At 65.8% G+C, this 13,748-nt stretch overlaps 2 protein-coding genes across 6 annotated transcripts; one reads left to right on the plus strand and one right to left on the minus strand.

The window, feature by feature from the left end:
• Positions 1 to 390: 390 nt before the first annotated feature.
• GOLGA7B (golgin A7 family member B) lies at positions 391 to 6,965 on the minus strand. 5 transcript variants are annotated; one of them, XM_086752038.1, is made up of 5 exons: positions 6,889 to 6,965; positions 1,503 to 1,628; positions 953 to 1,105; positions 745 to 846; positions 391 to 617 (listed from the first exon to the last, which is right to left on the minus strand). In XM_086752038.1, exons 1-5 carry the CDS (start codon positions 6,943 to 6,945, stop codon positions 513 to 515), a joined length of 543 nt encoding a protein of 180 aa, XP_086608164.1. In that variant the 5' UTR covers positions 6,946 to 6,965; the 3' UTR covers positions 391 to 512. The 5 variants fall into 5 exon arrangements, with proteins under 5 accessions (XP_086608164.1, XP_086608165.1, XP_086608163.1 ...); XM_086752039.1 differs by lacking the exon at positions 6,889 to 6,965 and adding an exon at positions 2,754 to 2,849; XM_086752037.1 differs by lacking the exon at positions 6,889 to 6,965 and adding an exon at positions 2,612 to 2,726.
• Positions 6,966 to 9,191: 2,226 nt separating this feature from the next.
• SFRP5 (secreted frizzled related protein 5) lies at positions 9,192 to 12,221 on the plus strand. Its single transcript, XM_086752087.1, has 3 exons — positions 9,192 to 9,785; positions 10,586 to 10,663; positions 11,104 to 12,221. Exons 1-3 carry the CDS (start codon positions 9,254 to 9,256, stop codon positions 11,442 to 11,444), a joined length of 951 nt encoding a protein of 316 aa, XP_086608213.1. The 5' UTR covers positions 9,192 to 9,253; the 3' UTR covers positions 11,445 to 12,221.
• The last annotated feature ends 1,527 nt before the right edge of the window (positions 12,222 to 13,748 follow it).

Here is a 13,748-nt window from a genome sequence, read left to right on the forward strand (position 1 = left end):
ATGGCACCATCATGCAGAGGAAGCAGCACCAGGGCTCTGCCAGGCGCCCTGGGCAGCAGGCACACAGCGGCTGAGCCCAGCCTGCAGCACCAAGAGCCCCAGAGAGGGGGTCCAGCAAGGACTGGCAGTGCCCATGGGGCTGGGGCTAAGCCCCTCCCTCTGCCTATGCATGGCACACAGGGCACTGCCAGCTGGGGTTGCCCGCAGCAGGGCAAGCTCCTCTGCTTGGGGCAGGGGCAGCAGTGCAGAGCACCTGGAGGGCTGTGGGAGCCCCTTGGCACCGGTTTGGCTCAGTAGGAAGCACCTGGGACACCCCAGCCCCTGCCCGCAGTGGGTCTGAGCAGGAGCAGAGCCGCTGTGGGGGGCACAGAGCAGAGGGGGGGTGGGCAGCCCCCGGCCTCCCCCTCCCGCTCGCCCTGGGCTCAGAAGCGGGTGCTCTGGTAGTGCAGCCTGCGGAGCTCGGAGAGGCCACTGTCCCGGCAGTACGAGTCCCTGCAGGGACCCCCTGCCAGTCACCGGCCCCCTGCCCCACCACCCCCGCCACCGCTGCTGCTGCTGGAGCTGCCACTGCTGGAGCTGCCGCTGCTGCACCGGTCCTCGTAGATGGAGATCTCGATCTGGGCCCTGCTAAGGATCATCGGAGGGATGCGCCAGCCACAAATCCAGTTGCCCAGCACCCACTCCCGGTGTCCTCCCCAGTTGTCACCCTTGTCATCCCCTCAGTGCCCCCTGCCCAGAGGATACGACCCTCATGCCACGCTCCAAGGGGTCAGTGAGCAGCAGCCCCCGCGGTGCGTAGATCTTCTCGTTCTGCTCCTGGATGTACTTGGAGATCTTCTTCAGGACCTGTCAGCACACGGAGGGACACTCAGGGCCTGCTCTGGCATCCAGCCCCCCTGCTCCCCGTGCCACCCCCGTGTCCATCCCAAAGCCCTCCCCTGGACCCCAGCACCTTCTCATAGTGCGTCTCCATGCAGAGAAAGATGAAATAGGCAGTGGCGCAGGCCAGGCACCCCTCCAGGTATGAGCTGCCCCCGATCTTCTCCGCCTCAGCATAGAAGCCATTAAGGGTTTTTACAGTTTCCTCGAAGAGCTGCTGCTCAATCTAGAGCAGAAACCAGGGTGAAGAGGAGTCTGGCCAGAGGCTGACCCCCTGCACTGCCCTGTCCCTATCCCCGGGGCCACTTGGGGAGCACTTAACCCTCTCCTCCCTGACCAGCTGATGCCTCATCTCCCTGTCCCCTGCCCTCCACCCACCCATGCCAAGACCTGCTGAGCCAGCAGCCCATCACCAGAGCCTCCTGGTCCCCAGGAGCACCTGAGCCCTTGCACACTGGGAAAGGTGGCTGTGATTGCATGCACCCGGCAGCATCAGCTGGCTCAGGGACATACAACACCGTGTGGGGCCCCCACACCTTCAAATCTCTCTGCCCCCTGAGCCCACATAGGGCACTGACATAGGGGCACCCACCCCAACCCTGTTGGCCTGCTGGGCTCCCTACCCGGCTCTCCAGCTCGGGGGGGAACTTTGTCTGGAACTGGCACGTGGTCCCATCGCTGTAATCCCGCTGCACGAAGACCTTGGTGGCCAGGGATGCGCTGCGCCGCAGCTCCTGCAGGCTATGCACCTGGAGGGGGGCAGCAGGGTGATCTAGGGGGGCTGCAGCCGTGGGGTGCCGGGCTGGGGGCCCAGGGAACAGTGCCGTTCCCCCAGTGTAGGGGCCGCAGGCTGGCACACCTCGGAGCAGGGCTGTGTCGCGCCATGAGCACAGTTTGGCACAGAAGGTGCGAGGCTGGGGGCGAGGGGGGGGTGGTTGCCAGGGGAGGGTGCCGCAGCAGCCCCCCACTCAGAGCACAGGCGAGGGCATGTGCTTCCTGCCCCAGGCTGGTGCCTGGCTTCACCTGCTGCACCCGTGGCTGTGTGTCCCTGGTGGGCCACACCCTGGGGGGCACACAGCCCCTCTGCCCCTAGCACTGCCCCGGCACACAGCCGCCCCAGCAGCTCCCAGGTGGGATGAGGGAAACCAGCCGAGCAAGAGCAGGGGCCCAAGCCGCAGGTCTGCAGAGGCAGCACAGTGGGCAGGGAGGCTGCAGCGTGGCGGCTGCACGGAAGGGATCGGCAGCCCCGGCAGGCGCTCAGCCCCATCAGCCCCGGCACCCCACGGGGTATGAGGGCCCACGCCAGCCCCCCGCATTCTGGGCTGCAGGGCAGTTGTGGGGGTTTGGAGAGGAGGATGGAGGGGCCAGGTTGTGCCAAGGGCGGGGGGCAGACCCCTCCCTACTCTTCCCCTTGGGTGGCATGGGGCCACCGCCTGTCCCACAGCTCTGCCCCTGTCCCAGGGCCCACTCATGGCGCCTAGGAGAGGGACCCTCAGGCCCAGGGCCACCTCCCGGGGCACCCCACCCCAGACCCACGCTCCTCCCTCCGACAAGGACACCTCCCCTCCCCCGCAGCCCTCCACCCCTCCAGGCAACCCTCAAACACTCCGGCCTTTCTGTGCACACAGACCGCGCACTCCTCCCACTCCCCCCAGCCTCACACTAACCCCCCCCACCCCCAGCGCACCCCTCGCGTCCCCCAGCCCCACGGTGCCTTCCCACACCAGCGCACCCGCCGCGGACCCCAGCCCGCCAGCCAGGCGATGGTGATGGAAGGCGGAGGGCAGAGCAGAGGCGGGGGACTCCGCCGCATCCCGGTGCCGGGAGGTGCCCGCTGCCGGGGGATGGCCCCCGCCGTCCCGCCGCGCACCCACCTCCGTGGCCATGGCGCGGCGTGCGCCCGGGGACCGGGCCGGGCTGTGCCGGGGCTGGGGGGGCGGGGCGGGGGAACCGGGGCCGAGCCGAGCGGCGCGGCGGGACCGGCGCTGTCCGCGGTGCTGCTGTGCCGAGCGGCGGAGGCGGGCCCGGGCCTCCCCCCGTGTGCGCAGCCGCCCGGCCCCCGCCACGGCCCGCCCCGAGGCGACGGGGATGGACGCCCGCTGTTACCGGCACCGAGCCCCTGGAGACGGCAGTACTGGGGTCCGGATGCCTCGGTGCTGGACCCAGCGGGGAGGCGGGGGTGGGGGGGGGAAGAGAGGGGAGGGGCTGCCGCTGTTGTAGATCCCGGGGGGTGGGAATTGGCTGCCGAGGGGCTGCTGCTGGAGGTAACCACCTGGGCCTGGCCAGCCGTGAGGCTGGCCCGGTGGGGATTTGGGGGGCCGACCGTGGGGCTGCCAGCCTGCCGTGCCGAGGGGCCTCGTCTGAAGCTGTTTGTTTGCGAAGGATTTGCGGCTGGCACAGTGTTCCTGAGCAGGCGCTGCGATCGAGAGCTAACGAATTCCCTGTTATCTCTGCCCATTGACAGTTCAACCAGAGCCGGAGAAATGCCAGCCAAGGGGAAGAGAGGGTCTCCGAGGCAAAGGAGGGGGTGCTTACAGCGAGGGCCAGGGCATGGCGGGAGGGATGGGGTTGCCGGGCACAGGGGCTTGGGCAGGCAGGGAGGAGAGCAGCCAGCTCTTCCCTCAACACCCAGGTGATGTTGAAGGCTGCATGAGGCCCTGCTAGCCCTGCGGCCCTATTGCAGCACGGCCAGCTGCCTGCAGCACAGGGGCCTTGACGAAACAGGGGCACCTTCAGCTGGCTCCTGCTCCCTGTCCCAAGCACCAGCCCAGGCTTCGGGCAGAGCAAAGGCAGAGCCCCAGGGTGGCTGGCGAGCAGCCCCTGCGCTCTGGAGTGCAGCAGGGTTTGTGACCAAGGGACCAAGGGACCAAAGGACACATGCAGGCAGGGACATAACTCAGAGGGCTCATCTCCCTGACAAACACAAAGCTACAGATCTCATAGCTTTTGGGGGGAAACCTGCTGCTCCTGGGGTCCAGAGCAGCCCTGCCAGCCCACACCCCAGAGTGGGGTGCACCCAGCCCAAACGGTGCTGCAGAGCCAAAGGACCCCCCCCCCCCCCCCCAGGGGCTGTCTTCTCCCCTGTACATGCACACATGCATGCACAGAGATGCAGGCATTTGTGCATGCGCTTGGATGCCCACACCTGCCTGCACCCCCCCGTGCACGTGCCCAGGTACACATGCATGTGGTCACGCACCCATGCGTGTCCCCGGATGCCCCCAAACCCAGGCCCTGCATCCCGGCTGCTTCCCGTGCTGCATGTCAGCGCCACGTCAGGGCTTGACTGCCCGCCTGGCAGCGCCCTGCCAGTTGCCATGGCAAATGCTGTGCCTGCCAGGAGATGAAGTTTGCTCTCCCACGTGGTGGCAAGGGGCCGAGAGCAGCCAGGGCCCCCAGCTGTCCCTGCTGCCCCAGGGTCTGCCCATCTCACTGCACTGAGGGATGTCTCTTCTTTGGCTGCGCCAACGCAGCCCAGGCATTGGAGACTCGGTTCTGGGCTCTGGCCACTTCACAAGGCACAGACCTGCTGTCTGCAGGACCAGGACATGTGTCAAGGACTGTCCTTTGGTGGGACATCTCCACCACATCATGGGCACCCACCTTTTGCCAGCCTCACTGCCCTGGAGCAAGCCTTGCCCAGTGGCAGGCGGGACGCAGACAGGCTGGACCTGCCATCCCCTCCTATGCAGGATGCACTATTGTGGGCTTTCCAGGTTTAACCAGAGCAGGGACAGACTATGCTGGTTTCCACACAGAGGGGACAGGCTGCTGCCATGCCGTGCTATGCCATGCCATGCCATGCCATGGCTCCCAGCAGGGCAGTACAGAGGTGGAGGGGGGCTAGTACAGACAACAGGATCCCAGGCAGTAGGAGCAGGGGCAGCAGGGGCTTGGGGCAGCCCCAAAGCGCTGCCTGGCCCTGCTGCCCCCCGCAGCCCTGTGCAGGGGGCTGGCAAGGTGCCTGCAGCAACAGAGCTCTGGCCCTTCTGCTCCTTCTGCTGAGCCTCGGGGGGCTATTTTTAGGGTGCCTGGCAGCAGGGGTAGGCACCACACACTCGGCTGCTGCTGAGGCTGCCTTTACTCCCCTGCCTGGGTCCCCAGACAGACCCCACAGACTTCCCCTTGCCCCTAGCTCTGGCTGACCATGTGGGGCAGGCAGGCAGGCACGGGGCACATTTTGGGCCCTTACAGCCAGCCCCGCACAGCCAGCATGCCCATGCCCATCACAGCAGCTGTGTCCTAGCAGTGTCCCTGGTCCAATCCCTGTGTTTGGCTCCCAGGCCAGGACTGGGGGGGGGGTGTCCCCAGCATGTCCCCAGGTGCACGGTGCTGCACCCCATCCCAGCACCGCGACTCTCCCCGCAGTGCCAGCACAGTGGCTGGGAACCATGGAGGACAGCTGGAGCCCTGCAACCAGCCTGGGACCAACCCCATGGGCCCCATCCTGCACCTGCTGTGTGCTGAGCCCCCTCCCTAGCCTGTCAGAGCTGTCAGTGGCTCCGGCTCCGCTTCAAAGGGGCCGCAGCAGGGCCAGGCTCCGGCAGCTGCTTCACTCGGTGCTGGCGGGGGGGGGGCGGCTTTCATTAATGGGGGGATGGGGGGGGAGCATGAGCTCATCGCCCCAGCGAGGACAACGCTGACATTTGGGAGGCACGCAGAGACAACAGGACAGGGTGATTAGCTGATAACCTTTCCTGGGAGACGCCAGGTGTGTGCACCAGTATCGAGGGGGCATGTCCCCCACACTGGCAGTTGCTGGAAAACAACTCTCAGTGCCCCAGCCTGCAGGACACAGAGACTGCCCCAAAGTGGGGCCCACTGGCCCTACAGCCTGTGCCCCCTGAGGATGGGCACCCCTCTGCAGCGTCTGCAGCACCGCCACGTCCAGCTTTGTCCATCCCAATGGGTGGTGCCAGGACCCCATTTCACTGGGAGCCCCCACAGAGGGCGGGGGCAGCCCCTCAGCACACCCCGCAGGAGTGCATGGGGTGGGAGCGGACATAGCATCTTCCCGCAAACAGGCTAACAGAGGGGGATGTGGTTTTGGAGCAAGGTGCCAAGGTCCAGCTTTGGCCAAGGTGCCGGCTGGGAGCCGGGGCTGTGTGAGGGTTGTCCCTGTGCCAAGGACAGGACTGTGCTGGGAGCAGGCGTGGGTGGCTTTTCCCACCTCCTCAGCGGGGAGAGGGGGTGAGCACCACTGCAGAGAGGGTCCCCATGTCCCCATGTCTTCATGCATGGTGCCATGCTGCAAAGCAAAGAGGCTCTTCCCCAAAAGCATCCCCACAGGGGACATGCCCCCTCCCTGCCCCGCAGAGGGGGGCCAGGGCCAGGGGAGCCAGCAGAGAACAGGGGGTCTGTGTGCAGGCTGGCGGGAGTCGGGCAGGGCCAGGAGCTGCTGGGGGGGTTGGGAGGGTGCCAGGGCAGCCTCAGCCCCGCAGCTGGGCCGGGAGCTCTGCCAGCCACATTCCTGGGGCTGCCGGCGAGCAGGAGCGCGTGTGTGGGCGCAGGGCAAGTGCACAGCCACCGCTGCCCCTGCCCGCTGCTCGCCCTGTCAGTCCCACACCCCCAGGCCAGCTCGGCCCCACTGTGCCCTCAGCTGTGCCCCAACCTCCCTCAGCCCCGCCCCAGGCAGGGCCACCCCCACGGACCCATGCTGCCAGCCCCACACTGCCGCCCATGCCAGGGTGCTCTTTCCTGGGAGCTGCCGGACATTCCGGGACGCGTGTCCCTGCACACTGTCCCCCCCGAGGGTCCCTACTCCACAGTGGATGCAGCCCATGCCTGGCACTGATGCTTCCCAGGAGCCAAGGGTCCCAGGAGCCTGGGATGGGGCTGGGACAGGGAGGACAAGAGGATGGGGAGGATGGGAAGGAGCCCACCCAGGCCCAGGGGATGTATCTGCCCACATAAATAAGGCTGGCAGCATCCAAAGCTGCAGTGGTAGAGGGAGCGGGGACATGACGGGGGAGGATGGAAAGGGGGTACCCCTGGGGGATGTCCTCTTACCATGCTACCCTGACTGGCGGTCCCCGAGGTCTCCACTGTGGAGGGGGCAGCCCCCATGGCCCTGCTTCCAGTCTTGCTGCTGTCAAAAGCGACACAGGCAATGGCCCAGCCAGCTCCCCAGAGTGACAGGTGCAAGTGTCAGTCCCCCGGCCGGCTGCGTCAGTGTGGGACGGGGATGTGGGCACTGGAGCAGCCTGTGCAGACGGGACGCAGGGAAGGGTGCCAGCTCCAGCTGCCCTGGGGCAATCCCCATCCCCGGGGTACAGCCCAGATCTACCTCCCCTGGGACGTCACGGGTGGGAAAGGGTTAAGGAAGCAATAGGAGTGCAGCAGGGACACCCAGCCCCCGCCCCCAGAGAAGAGGCATGGTCTCAACTTCGGGACAAGACTGCCAGGACACCTGGCAAGGCAGGAGCAGGGGACAGACACCCCTCTCCTGGGGCCAGCCCTGCTCCCTGCAGCCTGGCCGTTGCCAGGAGGTGACTCAGTGGCTCTAATGAAGGCATCATGACAGACAGAGGGGACCAGGCCAGCTGGCAGGGAGCCCCTTGCTTCCCCCCAGACCCCTCACCTTCATCTGGTGGAGTGTCACCTGGCATAGGGTGCTCAGGACCCCCAGCACCTTCCTGGGAGGGTCTGTGAGTGCTGGGGACTGGACCAGGCTGGGGGACAGGGGGGCTGAGGGCCAGGAACTGGTCTGTGGCCAAGAGCAGGACAGCACCAGTGCTGGCAGTGCCACAGGAACAGCCCGGGGACACCGCATGGGACAAGGTGCGCTCAGCATCCCACACACCAGCAGCTCCATCCCACACATGCCTGCCTCCACCTCCCTGCTCCTGCTCCCAGGCCTCGCTGTCCCCTTCCCAGCTCAGCTCCCATGGCAATTACGCCCTGCCCCAGCCCATCCATCATGGATTAGCCATTTTCCATCAGCATTTATCTCCAGGCAATCTCACTCCTGCTGTGACAGCCTGATGCCTCCAGCACCCTCCCTCCTGCTACTGGGCAGCCCTGATAAAGCCCTGCTCTATCTTATCATGCTCCCTGGCAGTTACACTTTAATGGTGCCATCTCCGGGGCTCGGCCAGGGTGGGATGAGCTCAGCCCACCCTTGGTCCAGCAGCAAGCATCCTTGAGAAATGCGGTGATGGGTGTTGCGCCTGGCATGGAGGGCAGGTGGGCTGCAGGCAAGTGCAGGATGTGTAGGTGAGGTTGCTAGCATGGCCCAAAAGTAGATGGATCCAACAGGGGCTGGGGAGGGCGGGGGGCAGTCCCTGCCCCCCAGTCCAGGGCAAAGGGCAGCTGCTATCGCCTGCTTGCACCCGGCTGTTTGCTCTGTGGCCCATTAACAGAGCCGCCTTATCCGGCAGGCAGGGGCCAGCGGCAGCCCAGAGCCCGTTGGCCAGGCAGGGGCATTGATCGTGGGAAGGGTAGGGGGTGCCCCAGATAACCCCTGCAGACAAATGGGTTTCTAATGTGGTCTTGAGCCTTGCACTCACCCCCCCAGCCCAGCCCATCTCCAAGGGGATGGGGGAATGTGGCTGTGGCAGGACCCGCAGCGCTGCCCTCCTTCACCCCGCTCGTGCTCTAGCTCTGCCCGTGCCCTGGGCGCCAGCAGTGCCTGGGTGCAAGCCCTTTGCTGGGAGGTGCAACCCCAGGTACGCCTGCACCCAGCAGACCATGGGCTGCCCGAGCTGTCTGCTGGTGGAGCCGTCCCCAAGGAATAAGGGCCCCATGGTATCGGCTTGGCCTTGATGCCACACATGGCTCATGGATGCCCCTGTTGCCCACCCCGTGCTGCAGCACAAAGCCTCTGAGGTATCCTGCTCCTCCATCCCCTGCACCCCCAAACACATATCCCATGGGGCACCGGAGGGCGGGAGGGGGCACAGGGGAGGAATCAGGGTCCCCCGCTCCATGCCAGGATGTGCCTGTGGGGTGGCGGGTGGAACGGGGGCAGAGGGCTGGCGGATGATGGGGGAACACCTTGCACCCACAACACCTCCCCATGGGGCAGGCAAGCCAGCACATGGAGCCAGCGTGGGCTGCGGGGGGTGAGGCAGGGGGTTGGTCCCTGGGAGGCCGAGGGGTGTGCAGCGCCGTGCACCCACCTGGCCGCCCAGGGCGGGAGGGCGAGCCGCGGGGTGGCCGACGACGCAGGCTGGCCTGGGGCCGGGGGTGGGGGGGGCAGCCCCGGGGGGTGTCCTGCAGCTGGAGCAGATTGGCTGCCGGCGAAGCCTCCCCAGGCTCCTTAGAAAGGGCGGCGAGAGCGTGGGAGGCGCTGAGGGAGGAGGCAGCGCGCCCAGCCGCGCTCCCGTCCCGCCGGGCAGGCTTGGCCGGCGGCCGCAGACGGGCAGCGGTGGCGATGCCGCGGGCGAGCGGCACCCCGGGGATCTGGGGCACGGCGCTGCTGGCCCTGGCCCTGGCCATGGCAGGGTCCCCGGGCGGCGGGCAGCACTACGACTACTACGGCTGGCAGCCCGAGAGCCTGCCCCACGGGCGCTTCTACGGGCGGGAGCCGCAGTGCCTCGACATCCCGCCCGACATGCAGCTCTGCCGCGACGTGGGCTACAAGCGCATGCGGCTGCCCAACCTGCTGGAACACGAGACGATGGCCGAGGCCAAGCAGCAGGCCGGCAGCTGGGTGCCCCTGCTTGCCAAGCAGTGCCACACCGACACCCAGCTCTTCCTCTGCTCCCTCTTCGCCCCCGTCTGCCTCGACCGGCCCGTCTACCCCTGCCGCTCCCTCTGCGAGGTGGTGCGCGACTCCTGTGCCCCCGTCATGGAGTCCTACGGCTTCCCCTGGCCCGAGATGCTGCACTGCAGCAAGTTCCCCTCCGACCACGAGCTCTGCATCGCCGTCCAGTTCGGGAACAGCAAGGTCACCCCACCGCCAGGTAAGCGGGAAGGGCACAGCGACTGGATTGGGAGGCGCACAGGGCACCTGCCAGCAGCGTGTCCCGGTGCAGTTGGGGACCCACACGCAGGGTCCCTCCTGCAGAACCCCCACCCCTCCATCCCTGCACCCCTCGAAACAGGGCACGGAGTGCCGCGGACCCTCTGTCTGCAGCAGAGCACGAGTGGGCACAGTACCAGTGGCATCGGCTGCTTTGGCTAGGCATCCCTCACTGGCTGGGGAGCCAGGCACCCAGCTGCCTGCACAGAGCTGCCCCGGGGCAGGGAAGAGGGGAGCAGCCACAGGAGCAGCGCTGGGGGTGAACATGGGATGGGGTGGGAGCTACTAGGGGACCGCTGAGTCCCTCTCCTCCCACTGGGTCCCATCCCAGCAGCAAAGAGCATCCGGCATCCTGCACCTGTGGGTATCAACCCCACACTGCTGCTGCAGGGTGGCTGTCCCCTTGGGCAGGGGAGGGGACATCACCCAAAGGTACCTCAGGGTCAGGATCAGGGCTGTGACACCTTTTGGGCTGGGGCCACCTTCGCCGCTGCTGCTATCCCCCAAAGCATCAGCAGCTGGATGGAGTGGTGTCCCTATACCCTGTTCCTTCTGGGGGTTTGCTGGGACGTTGGGCAGTGAGGTGTTCTGTGTCCCCAGCATCACCCCGGCACAGCTGCCTAGGGAGCAGAGGGGCTGGTGGGGCTCTCCCAGCATCTCCCAGCATGTCCCTGCCGAGCCGGCCTGGGTGACAGGCATCGGCAGCAGCGAGCCGTGACAGTGGCTGGTTTCTCACCGCAGTGTCCAAGATCTGCACCCAGTGCGAGATGGAGCACAAGGCGGATGGCATGATGGAGCAGATGTGCTCCAGCGACTTCGGTGAGTGCTCAGGTCCCCTTCGCGGTCGCCCCCGGACAGGGGGGGGCTGCCCTCCTTCAGCTGCGACAGCCCAGGTGGGGGTTGGCCAGAGGGCACAGGTTTCCAGAGATAGTCCCATGGGAGACTCCCCCTGCCTCCCAAGTCCATCCCTGGGACCCTGTGTGCATAGGATGGGTGCACCACAGAAGAAGACATAGTGGGGGGGAAAACAAAATGAGACATTTGGGAGGGTCACTGGAGGCCTTCGCTGAACAGCCCCCAATAGCCCCTTCCCCTCCCCAGGCAGTAACTTGCCCAGAGACCCCTCTTCTGGGTCCCACCCCAGGGTCAGGCTGCACCCTGTCCTGCACAGGTGCCTAGCCCAGACCCCCCAGCAGCACTCCAGCAGTGCCCCATGGCAGTCACCCCCCCCAACCATGTCCCACGGCTGCCCCACACAGTGGTGAAGATGCGCATCAAGGAGATAACGAAGGAGAATGGGGAGCGGCGGCTGGTGGCCGCCCAGAAGAAAAAGGTGCTGAAGCTGGGCCCACTCAAGCGCAAGGACACCAAGAAGATGGTCCTGCACATGAGGAATGCAGGTGCCTGCCCCTGTCCCCAGCTCGACAGCCTCAGCGGCAGCTTCCTGGTGATGGGCCGCAAGGTGGGCGGCCGCCTGCTCCTCCTGGCCATCTACCCCTGGCAGAAGCACAATAAGGAGATGAAGTTTGCTGTCAAGTTCATGTTCTCCTACCCCTGTCCCCTCTACCACCCCCTGCTCTATGGGGCTGGGCAGCACTAGGGCTCTGCCCTCCCTTCCCTGTCCCAGGACTCCTGCACTGGCCTGACGCTGCACCCCTGGCACCCCTGGTTGCACCCCAGGACCCTGGCTTTGCTCCCCTCAGTCCCTTGGCTGTGCCCCAGGACCCAGCTCTGCATCCCCAGGACTCCCAGCTGCATTGGTGGGAGCCTCAATCCACAGCCAGGACCCCTGCCCCCTCCCAAGAGCCCTGCTCTGCATCCCTGGGACCCCTGTCCTGCTCCCAGGACCCCTGCCCATCCCCAGGAGCTTGGGCTGCACCCAGGACTCTTGGTCTACATCCTTATGATCCCTGCTCTGCACCAGAGACCCTTGGCTACCCCCAGGCCCCCTGCCTGGCACCCGTTACCTGCACTTAGGGTCTCTTTGGCCCACTTGGGACCCCTCAGTTGCACCCAAGCCCCCTACCCTGCACCCCTGTGTCCACTGCCTGGCTCCCTGATGACGTGTCCCAGACCCTCAGCCCATTCACCTGCCCCAAGCTCATGCCCCAGCCCTGCATCATTCCACCTGCACAGTGACCCACCCCAACCAACGCTCCTGCCCCACTGTCCCCACAGACTGTCCCCTACCTTGCCCAAGACAAAGCACCTACAGCAGTACAGCCCCTGCCTGGGCTGCCCCACCGTTTCCATCTCAGATGGCTCAATAGAGGGGGATCCACCTCCAAGTCCCCCAAACCAGCCTTGCTGCATCCCACACCCCCTCCAAGACCCCCTTGCCCGGCCACACCGCAGTAAATTATTCCACCTTGGAGAAGCCTGTGTCCAGCTCCCTGTGGTTCATGGGAAACTGGCCCTTGGGGCCCCCTCAGAGACCCCAGGAAGGATGGAGTGGGCAGGGAGGGGATTCCCAGTCCTGCCCACTGACTGGGGCAGCCTGGCAAGCGGGGTCACACCGGGCTCCAGCTCTGGCCCTGCTCCAGGCATTGTGTCCAGAGCCCAAGGCTGGGCAGCTCAGCCAAGCCAAGGGATGAGGTTCCCAATGGTCACAGCCATCGTTGGAGACTTGGGCATCCCTCCTACTTCTGCACCACCCCAGGGAGCCTGGGAGGGTGGTGAGATGGGGAGGATGTGGGGGACAGGGGCATCGCTGCTGGAGCCCCACACAGCTGAGCTGAGGGTGTTCCCCAGAGAGGTTTCTCCCTCCATCACCCCCAGGGGACAGATGGGCAGGCTGGGAGCTGGCAGCACATGTGGGGAGCCTGGAGCTCAGCACATTGCAGGGCTGACCCCAGGCCAGGATCCCTGCCTCCATCCCTGGGCACCCCACCTCCACACCATCCAAAAGCCATCTGCAGCTCCCAGACAGCCCTTCCCTGCTGCCAGACTTCCCACCCCACAACCTCCACCCTCCTCCCAAAAGGTTCCCCAGGGATACCCACCTGCCCCAGCTGAGACCCCCCCCCAGCAGCACTGGGACCGGGGCAGCCCTCAGCCTGGCCCCTCTGATGGGTGCTGCCCCTCGGCTCAGCTCCCCCAGCCCCAGAGCAGGGGCTGCCTCTACCCCAGCAGACGAGGGGGCCAGCCTGCCCCTGTCCCACTCCAACCCTGTTTACCCAACACATTCTTGCGTCTGCCCGTCCCGCTGGGTGAGGGAGGCACGAAGGCGGCTGCTGGGATATTTACCCAGCACCTGGCTGCCCGACACTGCGGCTTCTCACCGGAGCTGGCCCTGCTGCAGGGAAGCCTCCCGGGACAAGAGGGGAATTGAGGCTGCGGGACGCCTGCACCCATCCTCCTCCTGGCTGAAGAGGCCACCAGGCACCTGCCCCACATCAGGGTGATCCTCTGCCCCCCTTAGGCATGGCCTCAGCCTACTGGCTGCCCCCCACCTCCCGGAGCCCCGAAGGTGCATCCCGCTTCAGCCTAAGGGGGGGAACGTGTCCCTGTCTCACAGCTGGCCAGGGACACGGGGCAGCCAGCCCCTGCCATAGCCTCACACCAGGGGCAGGCAGTTACAGCCCCCACCCTCCACCCTGGCCAATGTGGAAAAAAACTTGGGGGGGGTAATAAATCAAACATTGTTAGGAGGTATGTTCAGAGAGAGGCTGCTGAGCACACTGCCATAGGAATAAACATCGTCAATTATGTCATTTTACTGAAAAACTTAACATGCGCAAATAAAACCCCATCTCCCACAGCCCAATTTATCTGTAGCCCTCTGTATTTTGCGTCATTAGCATCTTTCCAGGCAGCGTTTAGACACACACGGCCATCGCACTCATCGCTCCAAGTGTTTTCTCTAGAAATACAAGTAACTTCTCTCTGCCTCCCGCCGTCTGAG

Source organism: Chlamydotis macqueenii, chromosome 7 (genome assembly GCF_036417535.1).
Source record: "Chlamydotis macqueenii isolate bChlMac1 chromosome 7, bChlMac1.mat, whole genome shotgun sequence".
In the NCBI taxonomy this organism is placed as follows: Eukaryota; Metazoa; Chordata; class Aves; order Otidiformes; family Otididae; genus Chlamydotis; species Chlamydotis macqueenii.